This window comes from Plectropomus leopardus, chromosome 3 (assembly GCF_008729295.1).
Source record: "Plectropomus leopardus isolate mb chromosome 3, YSFRI_Pleo_2.0, whole genome shotgun sequence".
In the NCBI taxonomy this organism is placed as follows: Eukaryota; Metazoa; Chordata; class Actinopteri; order Perciformes; family Serranidae; genus Plectropomus; species Plectropomus leopardus.
Genome location: NC_056465.1, coordinates 33818532 through 33839591, shown reverse-complemented (window position 1 = coordinate 33839591; position 21060 = coordinate 33818532). Strand labels below are relative to the sequence as shown.

At 41.3% G+C, this 21060-nt stretch overlaps 1 protein-coding gene across 1 annotated transcript in view; it reads right to left on the bottom strand.

Annotated features, from left to right (window-relative positions):
* Window positions 1–21060, bottom strand: part of herc2 (HECT and RLD domain containing E3 ubiquitin protein ligase 2) — a 64372-nt gene that overhangs the window by 2570 nt on the left and 40742 nt on the right. The window contains 30 exon segments of the mRNA XM_042483663.1: window positions 634–846; window positions 936–1041; window positions 1120–1310; window positions 4094–4206; window positions 4457–4651; window positions 6003–6144; window positions 6602–6685; window positions 7587–7784; window positions 8349–8536; window positions 8715–8854; window positions 8950–9041; window positions 9621–9782; window positions 10027–10204; window positions 11195–11409; window positions 11553–11867; window positions 11972–12127; window positions 12229–12354; window positions 13412–13530; window positions 13638–13796; window positions 14357–14488; window positions 14580–14687; window positions 14848–15001; window positions 15095–15286; window positions 16265–16408; window positions 16999–17185; window positions 17510–17681; window positions 18524–18749; window positions 19484–19628; window positions 19707–19878; window positions 20623–20704. Of these exon segments, the coding sequence (XP_042339597.1) occupies window positions 634–846; window positions 936–1041; window positions 1120–1310; window positions 4094–4206; window positions 4457–4651; window positions 6003–6144; window positions 6602–6685; window positions 7587–7784; window positions 8349–8536; window positions 8715–8854; window positions 8950–9041; window positions 9621–9782; window positions 10027–10204; window positions 11195–11409; window positions 11553–11867; window positions 11972–12127; window positions 12229–12354; window positions 13412–13530; window positions 13638–13796; window positions 14357–14488; window positions 14580–14687; window positions 14848–15001; window positions 15095–15286; window positions 16265–16408; window positions 16999–17185; window positions 17510–17681; window positions 18524–18749; window positions 19484–19628; window positions 19707–19878; window positions 20623–20704 (4806 nt within the window).

The window sequence follows — 21060 nt, the reverse complement described above, 5'->3', positions numbered from 1 at the left end:
AATAACTCACCTCACCCGAACAAAAATGTAACACCCGTTTTACGTCATATCAGCTGAAGTATAGCCAGTAATCAAGTAAAAATGATTAATTTAATTAAGTTTTCATTCAAATCAACACAATCATTATGGGACACTGGGCCTCCCAGCTACTGTAGCCAGCAGTAGTGACAGTGCACAGGTGTGAAGATGCTGGCTGAGAAAGAGGCACGCACCTGCACGCACTTTACACAGTCAAAATGATACTATTATTAGTACAAAGGTGTATGCATCAATAATATATATATATATGTATATATTGTATTTTTTTTTTAAGACAGAAAGTTAACCTTTATCTAATAAGGGGGTTAGAAAAAAGGTTAACCTTCTTTCTCGAGTATCAGTACTCACAAAATCTTTACAACATATGGGCACATCGGGATGAGATGCGGCTATGTATATATGATTTATTAATATACTCTCCACAAAACTAAAACTAAAACATTTCATAATTAATATCACTGCCTACAGCAGGCCATAGAAATGTTTAAGATTTTTGTGAAATAATTATAAGAACTTTGATACCTTCTTAGGCTTTCCAAGGAAATCAATTTCTTTTTTTATTCCAAGCCAAGGAGTAAGATTTCATCTTCTTACCTGCACAACAAAGTCCCGCCCACGGAAGTCAGCAATGGTGCGCGGCAGACGTGTGCGACCCCAGACAAACCTCAGGAAAAGTGACCTCTCTGTGTTGGAGAAGGACTCCATCACCTCCCAGAACCACTGGATGAGCGACGATGTGGGCTCCACCCCTTTGTAAGTGGCCACCGACTTTAGCAGGTGGAGGGGGATGTCTGGGCTTCCACACACCTGAGGAGAGGAAACATTTACTGTGAAACCAGCACACAGACAGAGGATACAGGCACGTGACTCACAACTTTAAAACTGCTCTCACTGACCATAGTTTCCAGTTCATAACCGGTGAATAGCGACAGCAGGGGAACGGGAACGACTCGAGCCATTCCTTCACGCACAGCAGAAACCTGCTCGTCAAACTCATGGAGCCTGACAAAAAAAACAAAAAGTTTAACACAAACACACATTAGACAGTGAACATGTTGTAAATTCGGCAGGTTTTCTCACCTGTAGTTAATTGCAAGGCGGACGTATTCTGCGCGGTTCTCCAGAGTGATGTGGGAGTACTTGGAGCTGAGCTGGATGTCCTGGCCGCTGGCATTGGGTACCGTGAAGGGGAGCGTCATGGCCTCAAACTCCTCAGCTGTGGCCTCATTGTCCCGGATATACATCAAGCCGGGAATAAAATCCTTATCAACCTGAGAAATGAACAGAGCACATCACCGCTTAAAATTAATCTATGTGTCTCTAAAAGGGATAGTTTTGAAGTAAAGGTTGTGTAAGGTGCATATGCATTCTCAGTCAGTACGTTTCCATGCACAGTGAAGTCGAGCTACACTTATAGCTCCATCAGGCCATTTAACCCTTTGGAACAGAGGAAAATATGTGATTTGAATATGTGAATATGTGATTGAGCAGATGGTAACAAGCAGCTTCACAAGATGTGGCCTGCAAAAAAATCATTAAAAAAAAGTTACAAGATAATTACCTGAAAATAGGCAGAAGAAAAAAACTTTTTAGAAAAAAGAAAGAAAATATCATTTTAAAAAAAGCTCTAAAATTAAAAAAAAAAGTAATAATTTTATGTTTTTTTTCCTGTAACATAATTTCAAACTAAAATTATTATTATCATGAATACCCTTTTCTGGACATTTTTCCCTCGTTTCTGGAGAATTTTCAAATAATGCTCTCCTCTTTCTTAAAACAAATTAGTAATTTTAATAATTTCAAAAAGTATTTTTTTATCACCTTCTATGAATTTCTTACAATTTGCGTGACATTTCTTGCCAGGTTGCCTTTTTTCCCCCATTTTAGAAAGAAATAAAACTATTATACTCAGGGTTCAAAGATTTAAATACCCCCTTTAATAACCCATAATGTCACCTGCTGTATGCATTCATCTATTTGTGTTTTTGTATTTAGGCGTGAGTGCACTCCTGCCCTCGTGGTCACCACCCAATCCCCTGAGCTCCACAGCGATTCCACTCTTCCTTGAGTCTTATGTTGAATCCATTTCCCATCTAACCTTTCTAATATCTCAAGGGCAAAACCGCAAAACAACAGCGGCTTTGTGAAAGAAAGGGGCCTTTTTTTTCCACTCCGGTATTCTCTCAATGATGGTTCAGGAGCTCATGATCACAGCGTGAGGTCAGGAGTGGACTCACAGCCATCCCTCCAACAAAAGCTGAGATTGTGGCTCATGACTTCTTTTACTAAAATAAATTGAGATTTAACCTTTCTGGAGAGCAGGTACAGTGCGAGTTAACAGACATGTTTCTGGCTGCAGAACAGAGCGGAGCAGGGAGGTGACGGGCTTAAGGTTTAATCTGAGGAGGAATGTATAGGAACGTGTTCTTTTTGCAGGTTATAATGCAGATCATGAGGATTTGAAATGTTATATAATGTCTGACATAAAGAGAGACTTTCTCTCTTGTGGTTGGAGGGCGGAGATGTAAGCTAGTAGAGTGTGTGGGAATTACAGTGTTCAGAACATTAAAATAATGTATGACACTAAGCTGCTCATTATTAAACAATGAGCCCAATGGAGGAACATTTTTGTATCATTTAATAAAAACTGTCTTCCTGTACAGTTCATCCCAAAATCAAAAATATATATTTTCCTTTTACCTGTAGTGCTATTTATAAATGTCAGCGGTAGAGATGTCTGTTTCTCTACTTGGGCCAGTTTCCTCTTATTTGTGTACATACATGTGTAAAAAACAAAACCAACAGGCCCGAGATCACACAATATTCTCTTGATATTGCTCCCCTGGGTTCACAGAGAATTTAGCATAAAAGCAATGTGATTGCCACTCTCTGAGACTGAAAACTGAACATATGAATGTATTTAACTGTTTTGTGTTGCATTTTGGGTTGCGCTCGCTCTTTGTAATGTGTGACAGTTGTATCTGTCAGCTTGTATTTATTGTTGGAACAATGTTTTATGCTGCACTCTCGGCCAGGTCGCTCTTGAAAAACATATTTTAAATTTCAATGAGTCTTTTGCCTGGCTAAATTAAAGATTTATAGGAAAGCAAGGAGCACTCTTGCTGCAGCTAGATCAGAGGACCCAAACATCCCCAGAGGTACATCGACCACACTGACTGACCAAAAACAAAAAACAAACACAAAAAAACTTGACTTTAAGAATCTTCGACTTTCAGGTGGCACCCCAGTCTTTGATCTTTTGGATATAAGTCATAATTTTATCCTGTAAGACATTTTTGTGAAATTTTGTCACAGGGACCTCCGAAACAGTCAGTTCAGTTCATCATCACTGAGTCAAAGTGGGCCAAAAATCTGAAGAAACTGAAGCGTTCCTAAAATATGGCACTCGAGACGGCAAACCCAAAAACATAACACACACACCGAAAAAAACATTTTGTCGAACCTCTCAATAATTGCACTATGGTTATCTTAGTTAATTGTCACATTTATCATTAAAGATTCAAATTAGATTATCTTCTTCTATGAACTGTCATGCTCGGGTGCAACAACTCAAAAAATTACATAATACAAACTAAAAATTTAAGCTTATGTAAGCTGTATCTTATTGACTAATTCAATTTAATTAAGTTTTATTTAAAAGGCCCATTATCACAAATTATAATACGCCTCAGAGAGCTTACGACATCCCTGTGTCCTTGAACCCTCAAAGCAACTGAGGAAAAACTTCCCCAAAACACCTTTTAACGGGGGAATAATAGTAGAAACCTCAGGAAGAGCGAGTGAGGAGGGATCCTCTTCCTGGGCAGACAGACGTGCAATAGATGTCGTTAAGATCAATAAAATTACAGTAGCTGGCTAATCAGTCTAATGTCTAAATTACTTAAGAACAATTCTGTACGTACAAATGTTTCCTGCATGAGGCTCGTGGTCGTTTGACAAGTTATGTTTTCACACTAAATGAGCCATCATCAGTGCGTGCTACATGCTCACTGAGGGCCCTGCTGTGTGCAGGAGAGCGAGGCTGTGTACGTACCTCACTGAGGTCAGCGATGGTCAGGTTCATGCCTGCCAGCTGTTTCCATACCGGCTCCGCCAGATTCAGACTAAGAGGGCTTCCAGTCCGGATTGCAATGCCCAGGAGCACTCCTGCGGACGCAGCAAGGCACAGCGTATTACCCGTAAATCAAACAAGAACAAGCATCTGTCACTGTGATGAGCAAAAGCAGAAATATCTACAATAAATGAAGCATGCACAACCGTTTAAACCAGGTGTTTTATCAGCGAAAACGCACATGAAGCATTTGTACTTTCTAAAATAAACATGAATATTTTCAGTTTTTGTTTATCTCGGATTAACGCCCCAGAAGACCTGACGGGGAGATTAACTGGATTATACCTAGGAAGCGGAACATGCTCATGTGAAGAGGGGACTTGGCTGCGGGGTTGAGCAGGAAACAGTCCCTGTTGGCGCCCGACTCGTCGCGACCGTTGGGGGTGACGATGAGCAGCGGGGTCAGGGCGTTCTGCAGCTCCTCGCACATTTCAGCGATGGACTCGCTGTAGCCTCCGCCACAGTCGTCCACAGACTCACCTGAGTAGAAAAAAAACAAGAATGTTGAAAACATGCAGCATGAGGAAATGCACGTAGTGTTACTGATAATTAACGTTACTTTTAATGGGGATCTATTGTGCTAATTTTCAGGTTCATGCTTGTATTTTGGGTTTGTCTATAAGATGTTTACATGTTTTAATGGTCAAAAAACAGTTTGTTTCCCTTATAATGTCCGTGCTCGAACATCTGTGTTCACCCCCGATCTGAAACGCTACGTTTTAGCTCATCTCTTTTAACCCCCCCTTCCAGAAAAGCCCAGACTGCTCTGATTGGGCAGCGTTTCCGTGTCTTCTGTATCTCAGCGTCTCTACACCGTCGATGCAGCTTCGGGAATGACTGACACGGAGTATAGTGTCACTTTCTACTGTGAAAAATCACAAATAAAAGCTTCCAAACAAAACCAGATAGTTTCCTTCAGGAATATGATCCAAAAATTAAGACAGTGACAACCAAGATTACATGTTTCCCTGGTATAAGCATGCAGCTTCATGTAGCTCTGTATGTGATGTGAGCATTTACAGTAGCGTGCCTGGAGCAGATAACCATATAAAGAATATACATTTTAAGACCTTTTTAAGACCGTCATGAGTGCTTTTTAAGACATATTTTATATCCAAACTGTCAAAAACTATTAAGGACTTACTTTTTTTTATGAGAGGAGATACCACATTAACCCACACAGTGACAATGCTCTGACATTTCTACCTGGGCTGCAGAGCTGGCATTAGTGGTTACTGGTTCCTTGCTGGTTTTGTTTTGTAAATATTGTGATCAATACAGATTTTTCCAGATAAAAAAAAGTTAATGCAATTTAATAAAAATCACATTAACTGGACAATCTACCCACTTTCACTGTCAAAATCACACTTCAAGGCTTTAAATTTGCATTATCACACTTTAGTAGATCACTGCTAATCGTCTGCAGAGTGGTGCTGCCCGTGTCCATGACTTGGAGGAGCACTCATGCAACTGTCCAGTTGGGGTCGGGATGTGTGGACAGTTAAATCATTCCACAACAGGAAAACCACAGATTGGCAGAATAATTTGGAAACATGACGACAGCAGCAGCCATCAATGTGAAAAGACACAAAAAAGGACTAAATTACAGAAGACAAAATAAAGGAGCTGATGGGATCAGACCTCACTGGAGAAAAAATGACTGTTTATTTTACACATTTTTAGACTTTTTAAAAACTAAAAGAAACTCTGTTTACCTCATTATTTGAAACTTGGACCACGTTTAGTATGAACATCCCCAAAAGAAAAGGTATAATAGGTCCTCTGTAAAGAATAATGGATCAGAGGGCGGACCTGACAGTGTAACACCTACCCACAAATTTGACCTTCCACACTCTGTGAGGGAGCAGCAGGCTGTCTGGGCTGAACGAACTCATTTTGGCACACATCTGACCAAATACAGACTTGGTTCCATCAGGACCTGCCAGACCTCCTTTGCTACGGGAACGCTTCACCTGCAGGGTGAAGACGGAAAAAAAGTACACAAAAGATGGTTTGATCTGTTTACATTCTGTGTTTCATAACTTCCTGCCAGATAGAGAGGAAGTGCCGACGGGCATTAATTCTTGGATATGACAGCTCTCTGCACCACTGATACAACCGGATCTACATGAGGGGGGGTGTGTGTGGAGAGGCAGTGGCCCGAAATGAGAGTCTATGTGGAGTACAGTCTAAATCTCAGTCCAGGAACCCCCTGCAGACAGGCTGGAGCACAGATCACACACACCACAGGGAAAAATCCCCTTATGAAAGACATCACATGTAACGCCCAGGAGCCTGTCTGGAACATGGCCTCACAGTGAGAGCGAGAGGAGGAGGGAACTACAGTAACAGTGAGCAGAGACTTAAAGATAAAAGAGATGAAAAAGATTATGAGCGAGCAGCTGAAAAACAATGTATTTCCTTCTGTACCTGTATCCTGTTGAGCTCCACCACAGGTCCATGCTGTCTGTCCCTCACCATCGTGGCTTGAACCACCTTCCTGAAAGCTGCTTCCTGTTCACAAACATATTTTTTTAGTGTTTTGGGAATAAAATGATAGAGATCAAGTTTTTTTTTGTCCCCGATCCCAATCAAATTCATTTTTTATTGAGTATCTGCCAAAACTGAGTCCCAGCCCAATACATGTATTTACCTGGACAATACAGCTGCAAACTTTGAGTACTTTAAAGTTTTTAAAATCAATTCAGTGTATATGCATGACAGTGTAATAGCTCTGCAATGCCATATGCAAAAAGTTATCTGCAACAGTTCCTTTAGGTTTTTTTTTTTACCAAAATAACAAATATTTTTATGTGTCTCTTATCAAAATTCCACTAATTGCAGCATTTTTTAAAAATAAATTAACTAAATTAAAAAAAAATGTCATTAGAAATAGCTATCAAATCCACTTAGTGCAGCATTTGTTTCTTTAGCAAAAAAAAAAACATAGAGAACAAACTAAAATGTGTCTTTACTTGCTCTCAAGGAGACTATAAATGTTTAATATAATCACAATTCCACTTCAGAGTAGTCTTATAGCTGAACTTCAACATTCCCAGTAACAACAAATAAAACTGGTTACAGTGTTTTATTACAGCATTATAGTGAATCTAGTTTACTAAATATGAACAACAAAAATTTTAATTCCTGTTAACATGGAGTAGCAGCTTCAGTTGACTTTGACAAAATCAGTCTCTACCTATTGGAGTAGCAGCATTACAAAAAAACCTGAATACCCGCTGCCAATTGTGCTTTCTCTTATGGCACCTGTGTGATAGCCGATGTAAACAATGGTATAGGTGGGGCCTGTGCTTAAAATAACTGTTCACGATCAATTAAAAAAATCTGTGGATTGGGCCTGATAACAATCCTTCTGACCCATTCGGGACATCCCAAGAAATTTCTGCCATCTCACCTTGCCCTGGGAGATGAGGATGCCTCTGAGGGTGTCAAAGCCCACCGAGGGTCCGTGGCCCGTCTGACCCAGTCGACCCTCCAGGTCAAACATGGGTATACACGGGCAGAAGAGCTCGGAGATGTGATGCAGCAGCAGCAGCCTGTTCCTCAGGGCCATGATGGGGATCTCCTGCAGGTGGTTGTACTCCATGGGAACCTTCGACAGACCACACAGACAGTTAGGCATGATGAGCGTGTCAAATGTCTGCAAGCGACTTTGATTTGATGACACTTTTGTCTGCAAAACTTTACTGCCATCTACTGGAACAGCAAAAAAAAACTGACCCAGAAAATACTGAGAAATTAGTAAAAACTTACAGAAAATTATATGAAAATTAGAAAAAAGTTAAAAGTAAAAAAAAAATAAAAAATTAAAAAGCAAAGAAATGGCCTGGAAAAGTATTTTTAAAAATCATTAGAATGTTGTAACATAATTTTAAATATGTAGTTCTGATAATTATAAATACTGTTTTCCCCTAGATTGTATCTTGTATCAATTTGACCTTTCTGTTTTAAAAATCATTTTCTAAATGTACAAATTTCTTGCATTTCTTACCAAGTTTCCCCATGTTTCTGAACAAATTATAATATTTTCTTTCTGCACCAATTCGCTCATGGTTCAAAGTTTCAAATACTTCTAAAAGGTATTTTAAAGGAGCACAAGAAAAGTGATGTCGCTCCAGGTTTCAAAGGGTTAAATTTCCATCAAGGCAAACCGTACCTGTGCAGGCAGTTTCCCTGCGTTGGTGGGCTTACTGGTGGACCAGGCGAGTGTGTGAGCAGACCCACAGGCCACCCTGTTGATCTTCTTTCCCTGCAGCGCGGCCACCAGCCGTGGCCTCTGGATGGCATTAGTGGTCCCGTCTCCCAGCTGGCCCTCGTCGTTGTCCCCCCATGTGTACACTTCTCCTGAGCCAAACACAACAACAAAGCCGTTCTGTGAAGCTGCGATCCAACCCGACTAAGCTCAATTGTTGGGACTCGATGACACAGACTGGCTGGATGGCAAAGACAACTTGTACAATAAACAGATCTGAAATAAACCGACAAATACAAATGTGGGGGGGCGAGTAGAAAAAGATCCTACCATCCTCTGTGCAGCAGACGCAGTGCAGCGATCCCGTGGCGATGGCGATGACCTTCTTCCCTTGTAGCCCCTGAACTTGTCGGGGTCTTCGGACGTGGTCGTCAGAGCCATGGCCCAGCCGATGATAGTCCCCTTTACCCCTACAAATAACATGACACATATAGTTTGTGCATATCTTCAACAGTGATACAAGAAGCCAGGACTGATCTTGTACTCTGCACTGTGCTGTACGTACCACGTGTACACAGCTCCAGACTTTGTGAGAGCCACAGAAAACTGAGAGCCGCACTCGACTTTGACGACCCCGAGGCCAGTGAGAGAGTCAATCTGAAAACAAGAAGTTCATTTTTCAATTGAAACACACATCAGGTGTCTTTGATTACTTCACTCATCCCACCACAATGCACATAGATCGTGCCTCAAGGATATCATCCTTAGTGAGTTTCTGTATTTTGAACAGGACGAATCCACACAGTTATAATGTTATTATTCTATTGAATGGGCGCTGAATATATTAGAAGGCTCCTGCTACACCAACTAATATGTATAAAATGCTGCAATCAGGACGGGGACAGTCAGCTTACTTAACACTAGTATAAAGACAGACAGAAATTAAGTAAACAAGGGTGTTTCCCAAAATGTTAATCTATTCCTTTAATCCCTATCAACCACAAGGCCAGTTTTAAAGAAAGCACAACTTAACTAATGCATGTTGTAAATCATAGATGAGGCTACTGATCTTAAAATAAACAGAAACTCTCATGAAGCGTAACCCTTTTTTCTCATTTTTGATTCTTTCACACACTCTGGTCTCTTTCTGTATAAAATAACTAGAGAAAAAAGACACGAGTATAAAATGGCACCTCTGCCGACCTCCAGTGAACACTGCTGTGTAAATTGCCTTACCTTCATGGGGACTTTGCAGCCATCGCTGCCTCCCCGGCCCAATTTGCCGTAGTCCCCGTCTCCCCAGGACCAGACCATGTCATCGTCTGTTAGACACAGTGTCTGGGCGTCCCCACTGCCGCAGGCGACATCAATGACCCTGTGACCCTGCAGTGCATCCACCTGGATAAACCGCACAGACACAAACATCAGCTTCACCTCACAGTGATTGTTTGGGAAAGCTTGTCGCAGTGAGGCAGAGTAAACAGTTTGATTCCTGTCCAAACACCGACTGACACACTTGTCGCTGAAACACTTCAGGTTGACAGATATTTTTTCAAGCCTTTTCGGTGTGCTGACAAACTCTGAGCGCACTATGTGAATACAGAGCAGTATTTTGAGTCGTGTGCGCTAAATGATTACTGACCAGCTTTGGTTTGAGCTGATCCTCGCTGTCTCCGTGGCCCAGTCGTCCGTAGCGACCCTTGCCCCAGGTGAAGAGCTCTCCGCTGGCAGTGATGCAGGCGCTGTGTGCCCCTCCGGCAGCGATATCCACCACTTCCACTCCTCTCAGGGACTCAATTACACGAGGACGGTCACAGGGGCTAAAGTCAAGAGGAGTCATTAGCTACAGTTAAATGAACAATAACTCTTTAATCTGACTGAATTTCAACTTAACTTTTAACTCTAACTGTGCATGAATGCTAAATGTAGTGATCTGATAAGATGCGCGTTTATATGCCCCAAAGCATTTACTCAGAATATATATTTTTTTGACAAAGTGGTTCTGCCTGCTGTTAAGTGTCAAATCTGCCAGAATTATTACATAATTTATTTTTCAATTTATAGAGATAATGTAATTCAGTCAAAACATGAAGTATAGAAGGAGAAAAATTGGTTCAGCATGTTATTAAAATAAGGATTAAATCAAGTAGATGTAACCCAGATTACTTTCTGTAGCTACATATTACAGATGCCCCCTGCTTCCTGTCTGCGCATGCTCCGTCCTTATGTAAGCGGATGTGACGATGTACGTTTCTCCACTTCCAGAAAATGACGAATTTCAAGCAGAAGTGGAGTAAAGCATCAAAGACCATCAAAACACCAGCAACTACTGCACTGAACGACGATAAATATCCATTTTAGCTGTAAGTTTGACTTCAGCTTGTGTGCGGGGGGGCAACCATAGTAGAGCGGCCCTGTAACCATAGTAACTCACTCACTCCTGCTCAAGTGTGCGAAAGGAGAGGGAGAGAGCGCTGTGCTGCTGTCAGAAGTTATCCGTAATTTTTTTTTCACTGTTAGAAAATGCACTTGTGGCGATAGAGTGTGTGAAGAAGTGTTGGTCTCGTGGTCTATGTGAGAGTTGGCAGCCCTGACAAGTTACTATATTTTTTAATTGTTGTGCACGTCACACTGCTGCTCCGTTTACATACGACAGTGCATGTACACACCAGATCTTATTAGAGGGCATTCATGTAAACAGCTGACCCGAAATCTTAAATCAGATTGAGAAAAAGTGTGCATGTAAACGCAGCTATTGCTTGTTTGAAACTGAAAACTGAAGGTGCAAAGTTTTATATTTCAATCTCAACCTTCTGTTCCCGTGGCCGAGTTTTCCATCCTCAGCCTCTCCCCATGAGTACACCTCTCCCTCAGAGGACAGCGCCAGGCAGTGCTTCCCTCCAGAGTTTACGGCCACTTTTCTGATGAAGACGTGTTGGATGGACTCCAGCAGAGTCGGAGTCGACACAGACTCTGTGCCTCCGATTCCCAACCGGCCCCCAGCTCCATATCCTGTCGCATACAGCTGAGGAGCAAAACAAAATATATATGACAATAAATAACATTTTACTGGAGGTCATCAGATTGACATTGTTGATCAATGCTCTGTGTGCTCAGTGTGCAGCCACACAGGTAAAATACTGTAGAGGCTGATAAAAGCAGACAGACCTTTCCATCAGCAGTGACAGCAAACAGAGTCTGCTCCCCGCCGATAAGCTGCACAGGCCGCAGTGTAGCGAGGGCTTCAGTGGGAGTCGGCACTTTGACCTTTGCCCCCTCAATGCCCCCCAGCTGACCTCTGTGGTTGTGGCCCCAGCCGTAGATGGTTCCGCTTCCCCCAGCGGAGAGCGTCCAGTCATCCGGTCGTCGGTTCATCCACTGTACGAGCTGCTCGTCATGCTCACGCTTGAACAAGTCGTGGCTCTCGTGGAGGCCGTTCATGCTCTCGTGATCGGCCATAAGCTCACGAATTTTCTTTGTAACCTTCAAAGGGACAGGAGTGATGAAGCAAAACGGATTAAGAACATTCTCATGTCAAAGCGTGATGAAGAAAAGTGAGCGCAGACGGCACAGCCTGGCACTCTCACCTCGTCCAGGAAGGGTCTTGGTAAAGACGTTCTCTTGTCCAGAGCCACAGCGACTCTGGAGGCGGTGCAGTATCGGCGGAACCAGGCCCACTTATGAGTCTCGGCACAGCAGGGTAACGTATCGAGCTCAAGATCGCAGGCAAGAGCAACCAAAACCTAAACATAATGTTAAAATTAGCCTTTATAATGAGCTTAAAACTCTCAGCCTCTGAACCTGTAATGCTAATGTGTTGCTACGGAAACTATTGTGAGCATACCTTGAAAAATGGACTATGAAGAAGCTGCTTTCCTCCCCTGACGATGGGGTCCTCGTACTCATACTGCCTCTGCAGAGCCTCTGGCAGCCCCTTCACTAAAGCGGCCAGTGCACTGCCAGTGAAACTCTGGAAGAAAAATTATCAATCAAATACATTATGTTAAAAAAATATGCCCTATTTACTAAAGTAGTTTTTCCTTCATGTTTATCACTGTTTACAGTTGTCAAAGAAATACGCAAAGCATAAAAAATCACTGCAATACTGCAGTAGACGGTGCATGAGGTTTCGGGAAAGAAAAAAATAGCTGAGGAAGTGGAAATCAAATACATAATCAGATACCATTGTAGGGAGAAAATGTAAACAAACACCACAAGTCAAAAAGCATGACATGCCACTGTTAAGTTAGCTTACACAAGCGCATCCCTCTCAGCCATACATGAATACTGTATTACAACAAATTCAGCTACCAAAGAAATACTTTGTTAATTAAAGACCTAAATATGCTCTGCTTGTGAAAAGAGAGTGACTTCCAGTTATGAAATTAACACTAAAAAGTAAATTAGAAAAAATAAGGGGACACTGACATTTATATGGATTACACATTTGGGTGAAGTCGTTCAACACTGATATATGAAACTTAGTTGTATGAGAGTAAAAATAACCAATTAGCAATCTATTACTGTAAATGCTGTGGTGATAATTCTTTAAATGATCGTTACAGACACACAATAAATACTTCAATAAAAGGGGTATATACTAGAAAAATGTGTACAGACTAATATAAATGTTATTCCTTCTCAATCATCAATTATGATCCTCTCAGTGTGTGGAAGTGTGTTTCTGCAGAGACTCTGCCCTTTGTCTGTATTTTCCAATTTTTTTCTAATCTTGCTGTGTTTGGGACATTCCTGTGAACAACAAACCTGTGAAATCAGGACTTTATCAAAAGGTAGCGGCTTTGTGCCAGACTGTAAGCAGCATGCATCAAAGAGAAACTACAAAAATGGCACACACAGAGCAAAAAAAAAAAATGCAAACAGGTGAAATATCAAGTGGAGTGAATCTGGAGAAAAACTTTCACTGGCGCTACATTTTACAAACAGCAGCCATAAAAACATTGTACCGCGTAGAATACATTTAAACTGTTGATGTATTTTCATGTGTGGGATCACACTGTACTCACCATGGAGCGAGCCTCGCCCTCACTGTCACCCAGCAGCCTGTTGATGTTGATGGACTGACCGTACTCTGTGGTCAGGAGCTTTCGTAGTCTCTGCAGAGCCCACATCCTGTGTCCAGCAGCTGGACATGATAAAACAAAAAATACATATGGAATATTTAATTCCTAAAGTATATTTTGTGTCTATAGTAAAGCCATTACATGGTTGATCTGGACAATCTTACTGTACCTAGTGCGCTCAGCTGAGCACAAGCAGCGAGGGAAGCAGCGAGGCGAGGCACGATGCTCCTGTTGGAGGCAAAGTTGAGCCTGAAGTCCAGCAGACAGGTGACCAAGTCCATGGAGGGGCAGGACAAGATACAGCGATCAGACAGCAAGTCTTTGGGACCTGAGGGAAGACACCAAAAAGGCTCAGCGTCATAAGCCAAGGTGGCCTGTGTGTGTGTAAGGGGTGCAGTTAGAGTATGATTTCAGGAAAATAGCCTGTCACTTGATATTTGTATATTATAGTGTGTTTCTGCTTTATTTCTGCCAATAAACACAGGATGTCACTATTTTTTTGTAGTTTAACATCTGTTGACAGAGTAGGGGTGTAAATCACTGGTTTCATGACAATACGATATTATATCGATATTACCATATTTAGTACCATAATTGCTGACGACATAAAGTCTGCCACAAAACGATTTTGAGTTGAATGATTTAAGGGCTGGTGATTAATATGGCTGATATTATATGCTCTTTTAACACAGTCATTTAAAGAAGATGCTGCCACCCCTTTCTCTTGTTTTTGGCCAGAAAATTGCAGGACCTTTCTCCTACTCATAACTTAAACCAATCTGCATGTATTATTTGTGCTTTACATTTCTCACTGTTGGTTTAAGCCGCACAAACATTGTTGAAACACAGCAGCTAATGTCGCTGCAAGAACTGTTTGATGCAGCTTACCAGCAGCGGGCATGATGGGGTAGACAGTGAAGCGCCAGCCCCAGCCGTTCACAGAGCCGTCACTGGTGAATTTCCACTTGAGTTCATCTCCTGGGATCCTCAACTCACTGGACCAGTCAGACCACTCCCGACCTGAGACACACACAGCACGCCGCCACATTAATTTTTAATCCATTTGCATATATTCAATGAATATTTAACTTCATGGTCTTCCTCTCATCACCTGATCTGACAGAGACGATCCTGTTGGCTCCATCCATGATCGTTAACGGGTCGTGGCGTCGCTCAGTTGAACACTGTCGGTCAAACTCTATCCTTAAACCCTCAGCACCTACAAAACCAAATAAGAGCTGAGACTAAACCAAACAGAGAGGTCGTAATGATCTCCAGCAACATCCTGAAAATTGTGTTGTTCATTCAAAGGTTGCTCGAGCTTAAAAAACATTTATCCAAAATGTAAAATAAAGAGTCCCTCGATTTTCCCTTTTTACCTGGGATCTTCACGGTACCGCTGGTGGAGGTGTCATCTGTGTACGGGTGGCTGCTCTCCACAACAACTGGCTGAGAGGACAGACGGCCGCTCTGCGAGTCTGTAGCAACATCCTCTAACTCGGTGACACACAACTCCAGCAGCATATCGGCAACCTGCAATACATAAACCCGGTGATGTCAAATTTGTCCAACGTACTATGGCCCACGAGGCCTACATGGAATCAGAAACTGAATACAGTAGATCACCTGTGGATAAGCTGTACCCATGCCGGACAGCACAGCAGACAGCACCTCCTTGCCCTTCTCCCCGGAGCGACACGACACGGCCAGTTTGAGCAGGTCCACCATTACACGCGTGTCATCAGGCACGAGCAGACTGGTGAACTCATCGAGGTACTGAGGCTCCGGACCAACCACTTTACTCTGACTCTCAGAGTCCTGAAGAGAAACATAAAACAAGACAGACTTACATACATGTGTCTGGGGTTATTGTAGACCAGTCACTACTTTTGTTGGACAATATATTCTCCCAGAAATATTTGTGAAAAACAATATTATTGTTGTTTTGGGACCATTTAATGCCACTGATAAAAATGATAATAATATAGCATAATAATGCAAGCCTAGACCCTTTCAAAGAGCAGTTAACAATAAAAATAAATAAAATAAAGGCACCATGAGTTACGCTTTGATTTAATTGTAACAATACCTTATTTAACTTTACTACAACAGCACGTTATTCATCTTTATACTTTACAGTATTAAACATTATAACAGCATTTTATTAAACTTTATTACAGTAGTAGTTTATGTAACATTATTTTATAACATTTACTACTGCATTTATAACTGGTTAATTTAATAATTCTTTACTTTAGTAGTTCAGTGGTTTAGAAGAGATTTCAAAATATCGATATGTATTGTGTATCATAATATAACCTAAAAATATCATGCTATTTTAAATCCATAATGCCAAGCCCTAGTTACGAATATTCAGACTTTGAAATTGGAATAATAAAAAATATTTGACATAATTTAATAAAGTAATTATAACCTGTTAATATATACAAACAAGTATGTATGAAAAAGTACCTTTATATAAGTAGCCAAAAATTACTCAGTTTGAGACTTAATACAAAATTTGGTAAACAAAAACAAAACCAAGTGATGCCTCCTGCAAATATATAATAGATGACAGGATAAAGCCCTGCTGTTTATTCTGGCATCACATTGGCTAAAATGTTGGTGACATTTTTATGTAAACAAACACGCATGTAAACACAATGGGCAATATCGAGGTCAGCAAAATGATCAGGGTCATGGTGATATATTGTACAATAAGACGATAAAGTCATTATTGTGAGAAGCCTTGGTTAATGGCTTCACCAAAGCACACGCTCAGTTGGACAGACTGACCTCTTTTGTCTTGGTCATGGTTTCGGCTATGATGCTGGCGGCTCCGGGGTCGTCCGTGACAGGGATGAAAGGACGTGAGGAGGCACCAGAGGCGGAGGGAGTCATCGCTGATGACGGGGTGACGGCATCTTCTGATGAAGTAGCCTACTCACACACACAAACACACACATGATCACGTTTCAATGAATTTCTAAACTTCTCAATAAAGTTGCCTGATATCTATCTTCAGTCTGACATTTTGTCCTTTCATACTGGTTACAGCATACTGGTTTTGCCTGGATTTTTTGGGTGGAGCTGAGCAGAGCAAAAAAAAAAAAAAACGACGATATTAAGAAGGCATGTCGAATTTCGAAGAGCCGCGATATCAAGCTCCTCATCAGAACTAGCATTTTAAAGGATAAAAACTTTAGGGCCCAGAATAAAATTGGAGAAAGTTGTGTTACAAAAATTTGGAGTTGTAATAATGATCCCTGTGGTCCTGTGAGAGTTTCTGGTATTTCCATGTTGGACCCAAAATAATTTGCTGATGGTTGCATCTGCACACCTGTTTTTTATGGAAGGAAATGCACAATGCATGGTTATTTTTTTTACAATAAATCAGCACAAAATGCCGTTGAGGCAGCACTTTCAGGACAAACAAAACATCCACAAACACCTTCAGTGACTTCTATTAAAGTTTTTCAGAGACAGGGTTTGTGAAATTAAAGTCATACCAAACATTTTGTGTCCCTCACCTCTCCCTTCTTGTCCTGCCAGGGATTAGGGCTGACTCGTTCCTCAGTTTCAGGCAGGACAGGAGGACCTTCTTCATCACTCACACTGGATGAGGAAGAGGAGTCTGAAGGGGGAACAGGTGAGCTGGAAGGACACTCTGCTGGCAGAATCATGCTGGCTGGCATCAGAGCACCGACCACTGCATCCCTGGGGAAACACACAACGCGTCCTGTCAACAGTAATACCCCCTAATGACGATTATCGGTGCCAGTCGGCTGATTAAATTAACTGGAGGTCAAACACATTTTTATCTCATCCTGTTTCAAATTTATCAGTTTAGGCCTTTTCCCAAACATTTTGTTTTCAGATATCTTTGTGTGCACAGTACAGTATGTATAGCAAAACTAGAATAACTGGAAAAAAAGGAAAGGGCGGTGAAATGGGATAAAGGTCTTTAGCCAGACTTGAACTTGCTTAGTCGTCGTTGCGCGGCGTGCATCATGATACTTAACACCCTGTCAACAAACATACCTCGCATACATGATTTGGAGGGCTGACAGCACATGAGACAGAGCCTGCTGTTTGGCCAAGTTGCCATCCAGACTGAGGAGAATCTTGGCCAGCGAGGGTCGATTAGGCTTCACGCTGCTCTGCCCGCTCATCTTGTTGTTCGCTGCTGACGAGTCACTGTCTGACTGCACACCTGGAGTGTACGACACCAAAACAATGACACGGTCACTGACGGGAAGCATCCTAACCCAGATCCAGACATAATTTGCCAGTTGCAGAGCTGCAGTATCAGCAGACTCAGGTCTGTGGTTACAGTCCAACCTGCGCCATGTTTTGATAACTATGTATGCATAAGTATGTGTGTATGTCTTTGTGTCACTAATACAGTCTCTGTCTGTTTATATATCCCTGCATTTGCCAAGTTCTTTGGGTGAGGGGGTTTAATCCTTGTTTTTATTTTCTAAACTTTCATTTTACTTGTTTTGGAATCCTTTATTTGTCCTGTGGTAATTAATGCATGAAAAATAAATGTACAACACCATAACATAAAATACTAAGAAGATGTTGGTTGAGACTTAAGAAAAAAGAAATGAGGTGGGGGCAATTATTAACTTTTTCTATTTCTTAAAGATTTTTTGGGGTGCTTTTATTGCCTTTAATGGACAGGACAATTTGAGAGTGACGGGGGAGAGAGAGCGGGGGCGACATGCAGCAAAGGGCCGAGGCTAAAATCGAAATCCACAGTAGTTGCGGTGAGGATACAGCCTCTGTATGTGGGGTGTTGCTCTATCCATTGAGCCACAAGGCTCCCCGGGCATTTATTTTTTTATCTTAACTGTCAAAATTTCAGTTTCAGCAGTTTAATAAATATGAGCCATGGTCTAACAATGACAGATTAGCTCCCCCTTGTGGACTATCTGCAGTCTGCTAGACACACACAGTGTGTAAGAGTCTGTGGAAACTAAAGCAAAGAAAAATAATACAATTCCAGACTGTCAGTAAAGACGTGTGTGTGTTAATATGCTGCAAGATTACCTAAATAGGACGCTCCGAGTGAGTCCCTGGCCGTCTGGAAAAGTACTGGCTCGTGAACCGAGGGCGTCGTCACATCCACGGTGGTCCAGGCCACGCTGTGGGAGGAGCCACAGGCCACTCGAGTGATCTTCTGTCCCTCCAGACCCTGCACCAGGGTGGGCTTCCTGTTAACTGTAGTGGTGCCGTTCCCCTGCTGCCCGTGGTCGTTGTCACCCCACGCATACACCTGACAGTAAACACAACAACGTAAAAACCTAATAACTTAGCTAACTAAAGCTGTAAGGGTTTCTTGCAGAGGCAGCAATACTATAAGAACCGAACAATAACGCCGAACTAAGGCCTGACAAAATTAAAGTAGAATTAAAAAACACAATTACAAAACCAAAAATGAGTAAATGCATTTAAAAGAATATCAGCAGTAAACACAGAAGTCGTCGTACTAATAATAGAATTAAACACAATCAATACAGAATAAAAGGATAAATTAAAAGACAAACTAAAATAGATTAATTAAAACCGATAAACTGACCATGACTGAATTTCATTGTGATCAGTTTTCAGTAAAAAAAAGCTGTATGTTGTCACTTTAATTTCCACACTTTTAGATACACTGCTGAAATGTGTTGGTGAAAAAAAAGCCACACAAGAAAAAGTACAGGCATCGCTCCAAGCACTCAATCTTAACAACCTCTTTAAGTGTTCAAGTATTGAGTAGCTGCCTCTCATTATGGGGAGCGATGTGCTGACATTATTAAATTTGTTCTGAGCAAAGGTACTATAAAAGGTGAAACTGGCGGTGTGACAGCAAAGGTCAAAGGTGCCTGGAAAAGCAGATTGAGAGTCGATAAATAAAGTCCCACTACAGGAGGAGAAATCCACACATCTGGATCAGTGCCATGGCAGAAAGTGTCTGAACTATCTGAGTTTATAATACTCTTGATGGAGCAGGTCAGTACAAACCTGTCCTGTCTCTGTAACAGCAAGACAGTGCAGAGCTCCGACAGCAACGTGGACGATCTTTTTGCCCCTCAGTCCCTCAACCATCTGGGGCTTCCGCACATGGACGTCGGTGCCGTGGCCCAGTCGGAAATAGTCGCCTTTGCCCCTGTTTGGAAACACAAACCGTGAACAATCATTTGGGAAAAAAGGTGAATGATCACTTAAAGTCAAAGTATCATCTTACCAGGTCCACACAACTCCAGATTTAGTGAGAGCCAAAGAAAACTGCGCTCCACACTCAATTTGGCAGACGCCCTGCCCGTTGAGCCTCTCGATGTTCTGCGGGATGTTGCAGCCCTCACTGCCTCCACGACCCAGCTTCCCAAAATCCCCATCACCCCAGGAGAACACCAACCCTGAGAAAAACAAAACATACATTACCTACTAGAAAGTATAAAATATCTTTCCACAGAAAGTCATTCTGTGGAGCTCATTGTTAACCCTTTGAAACCTGGATTGACATCCGTTTTCTTGTGCTGTGTTCAGACACCTTTCCAAACCACAAAAACCTTTAAAACCTGAGAATATTTGGTTTCTTTTAAAACATGGGGAAAAGGGAAGAAAGTGTGGTTTGTCTCCTAATTTTGCAAGAAATTAGGAAAGAGTGACAAGATGAAAATGACCTGAAAATTAGTTTAGGAGAAAGAAAAAAATATTAAATGTTTTTGGGTTTTTTTTTTAGGTGAAAATGTCCAGAAATGTTACAAAAATATATGTATGTGTGTGGGGTTTTTTTTTTAAATGTATTCATTTATTTTTGCATTTTTTTTTAGGTTATTTTCTTGTTGCTGTTTTTTTTTTTTACTTTGGCTTATTTTCAGGTCATTTTCTTTATTTTTTTGTATGAACATATTTCTTGGTAATTTTGTGTAATTTTGTGTTAAGTTGCTTAATGCCTTCTCCGAATGTTTTTGAAAGGAATCAAGTCATTAGCTCAGGTTTTAAAGGGTTAACAGCATTTTTGAAAATATATATTTTAATATAAGTTTCTGACCAAATGCACTGTATGGAACATTGGAATAAAAAAACACTTAAAAATATAAATCTCTAGTTCTGCTTGTGGTCTAAGAGGATTCCTTTAAGGACATTAACAGAAATACCTTCATCAGTGAGGGCTAGAGTTTGAGCATCTCTGCTCCCACAAGCCACCTGGATGACACGGTGTCCCAGAAGCACTTTTACCTGGATGAAAAAGTGACGGCAAGAATGAGCACATGGTCAATTTACACACCTTATAGTTTACATGGATTCTAGGGTTGAGCAATACGACAAATAAATCGTCTATCTGCGACTGGCTGAGTACATCACGGGTTGTTTTTTTTTTTTGCTGTTTTGTCATTTTATTTTGCTAATGAAATGGTCTGCCTCCAAAGAATGAATGAAAGTCACTGTTCAGTCGGCTGCTGTTTACAAAGAAAAATAGGTGTAAGAATATTTCTGCTCATTATTTTTTAATTTATTTTGTTTATTTGTTGGCCTAAAAAAGCTGACTTGTGGAACGTTGCCAATTCGCCACTCGAATAAATCTCCGAGCTGAA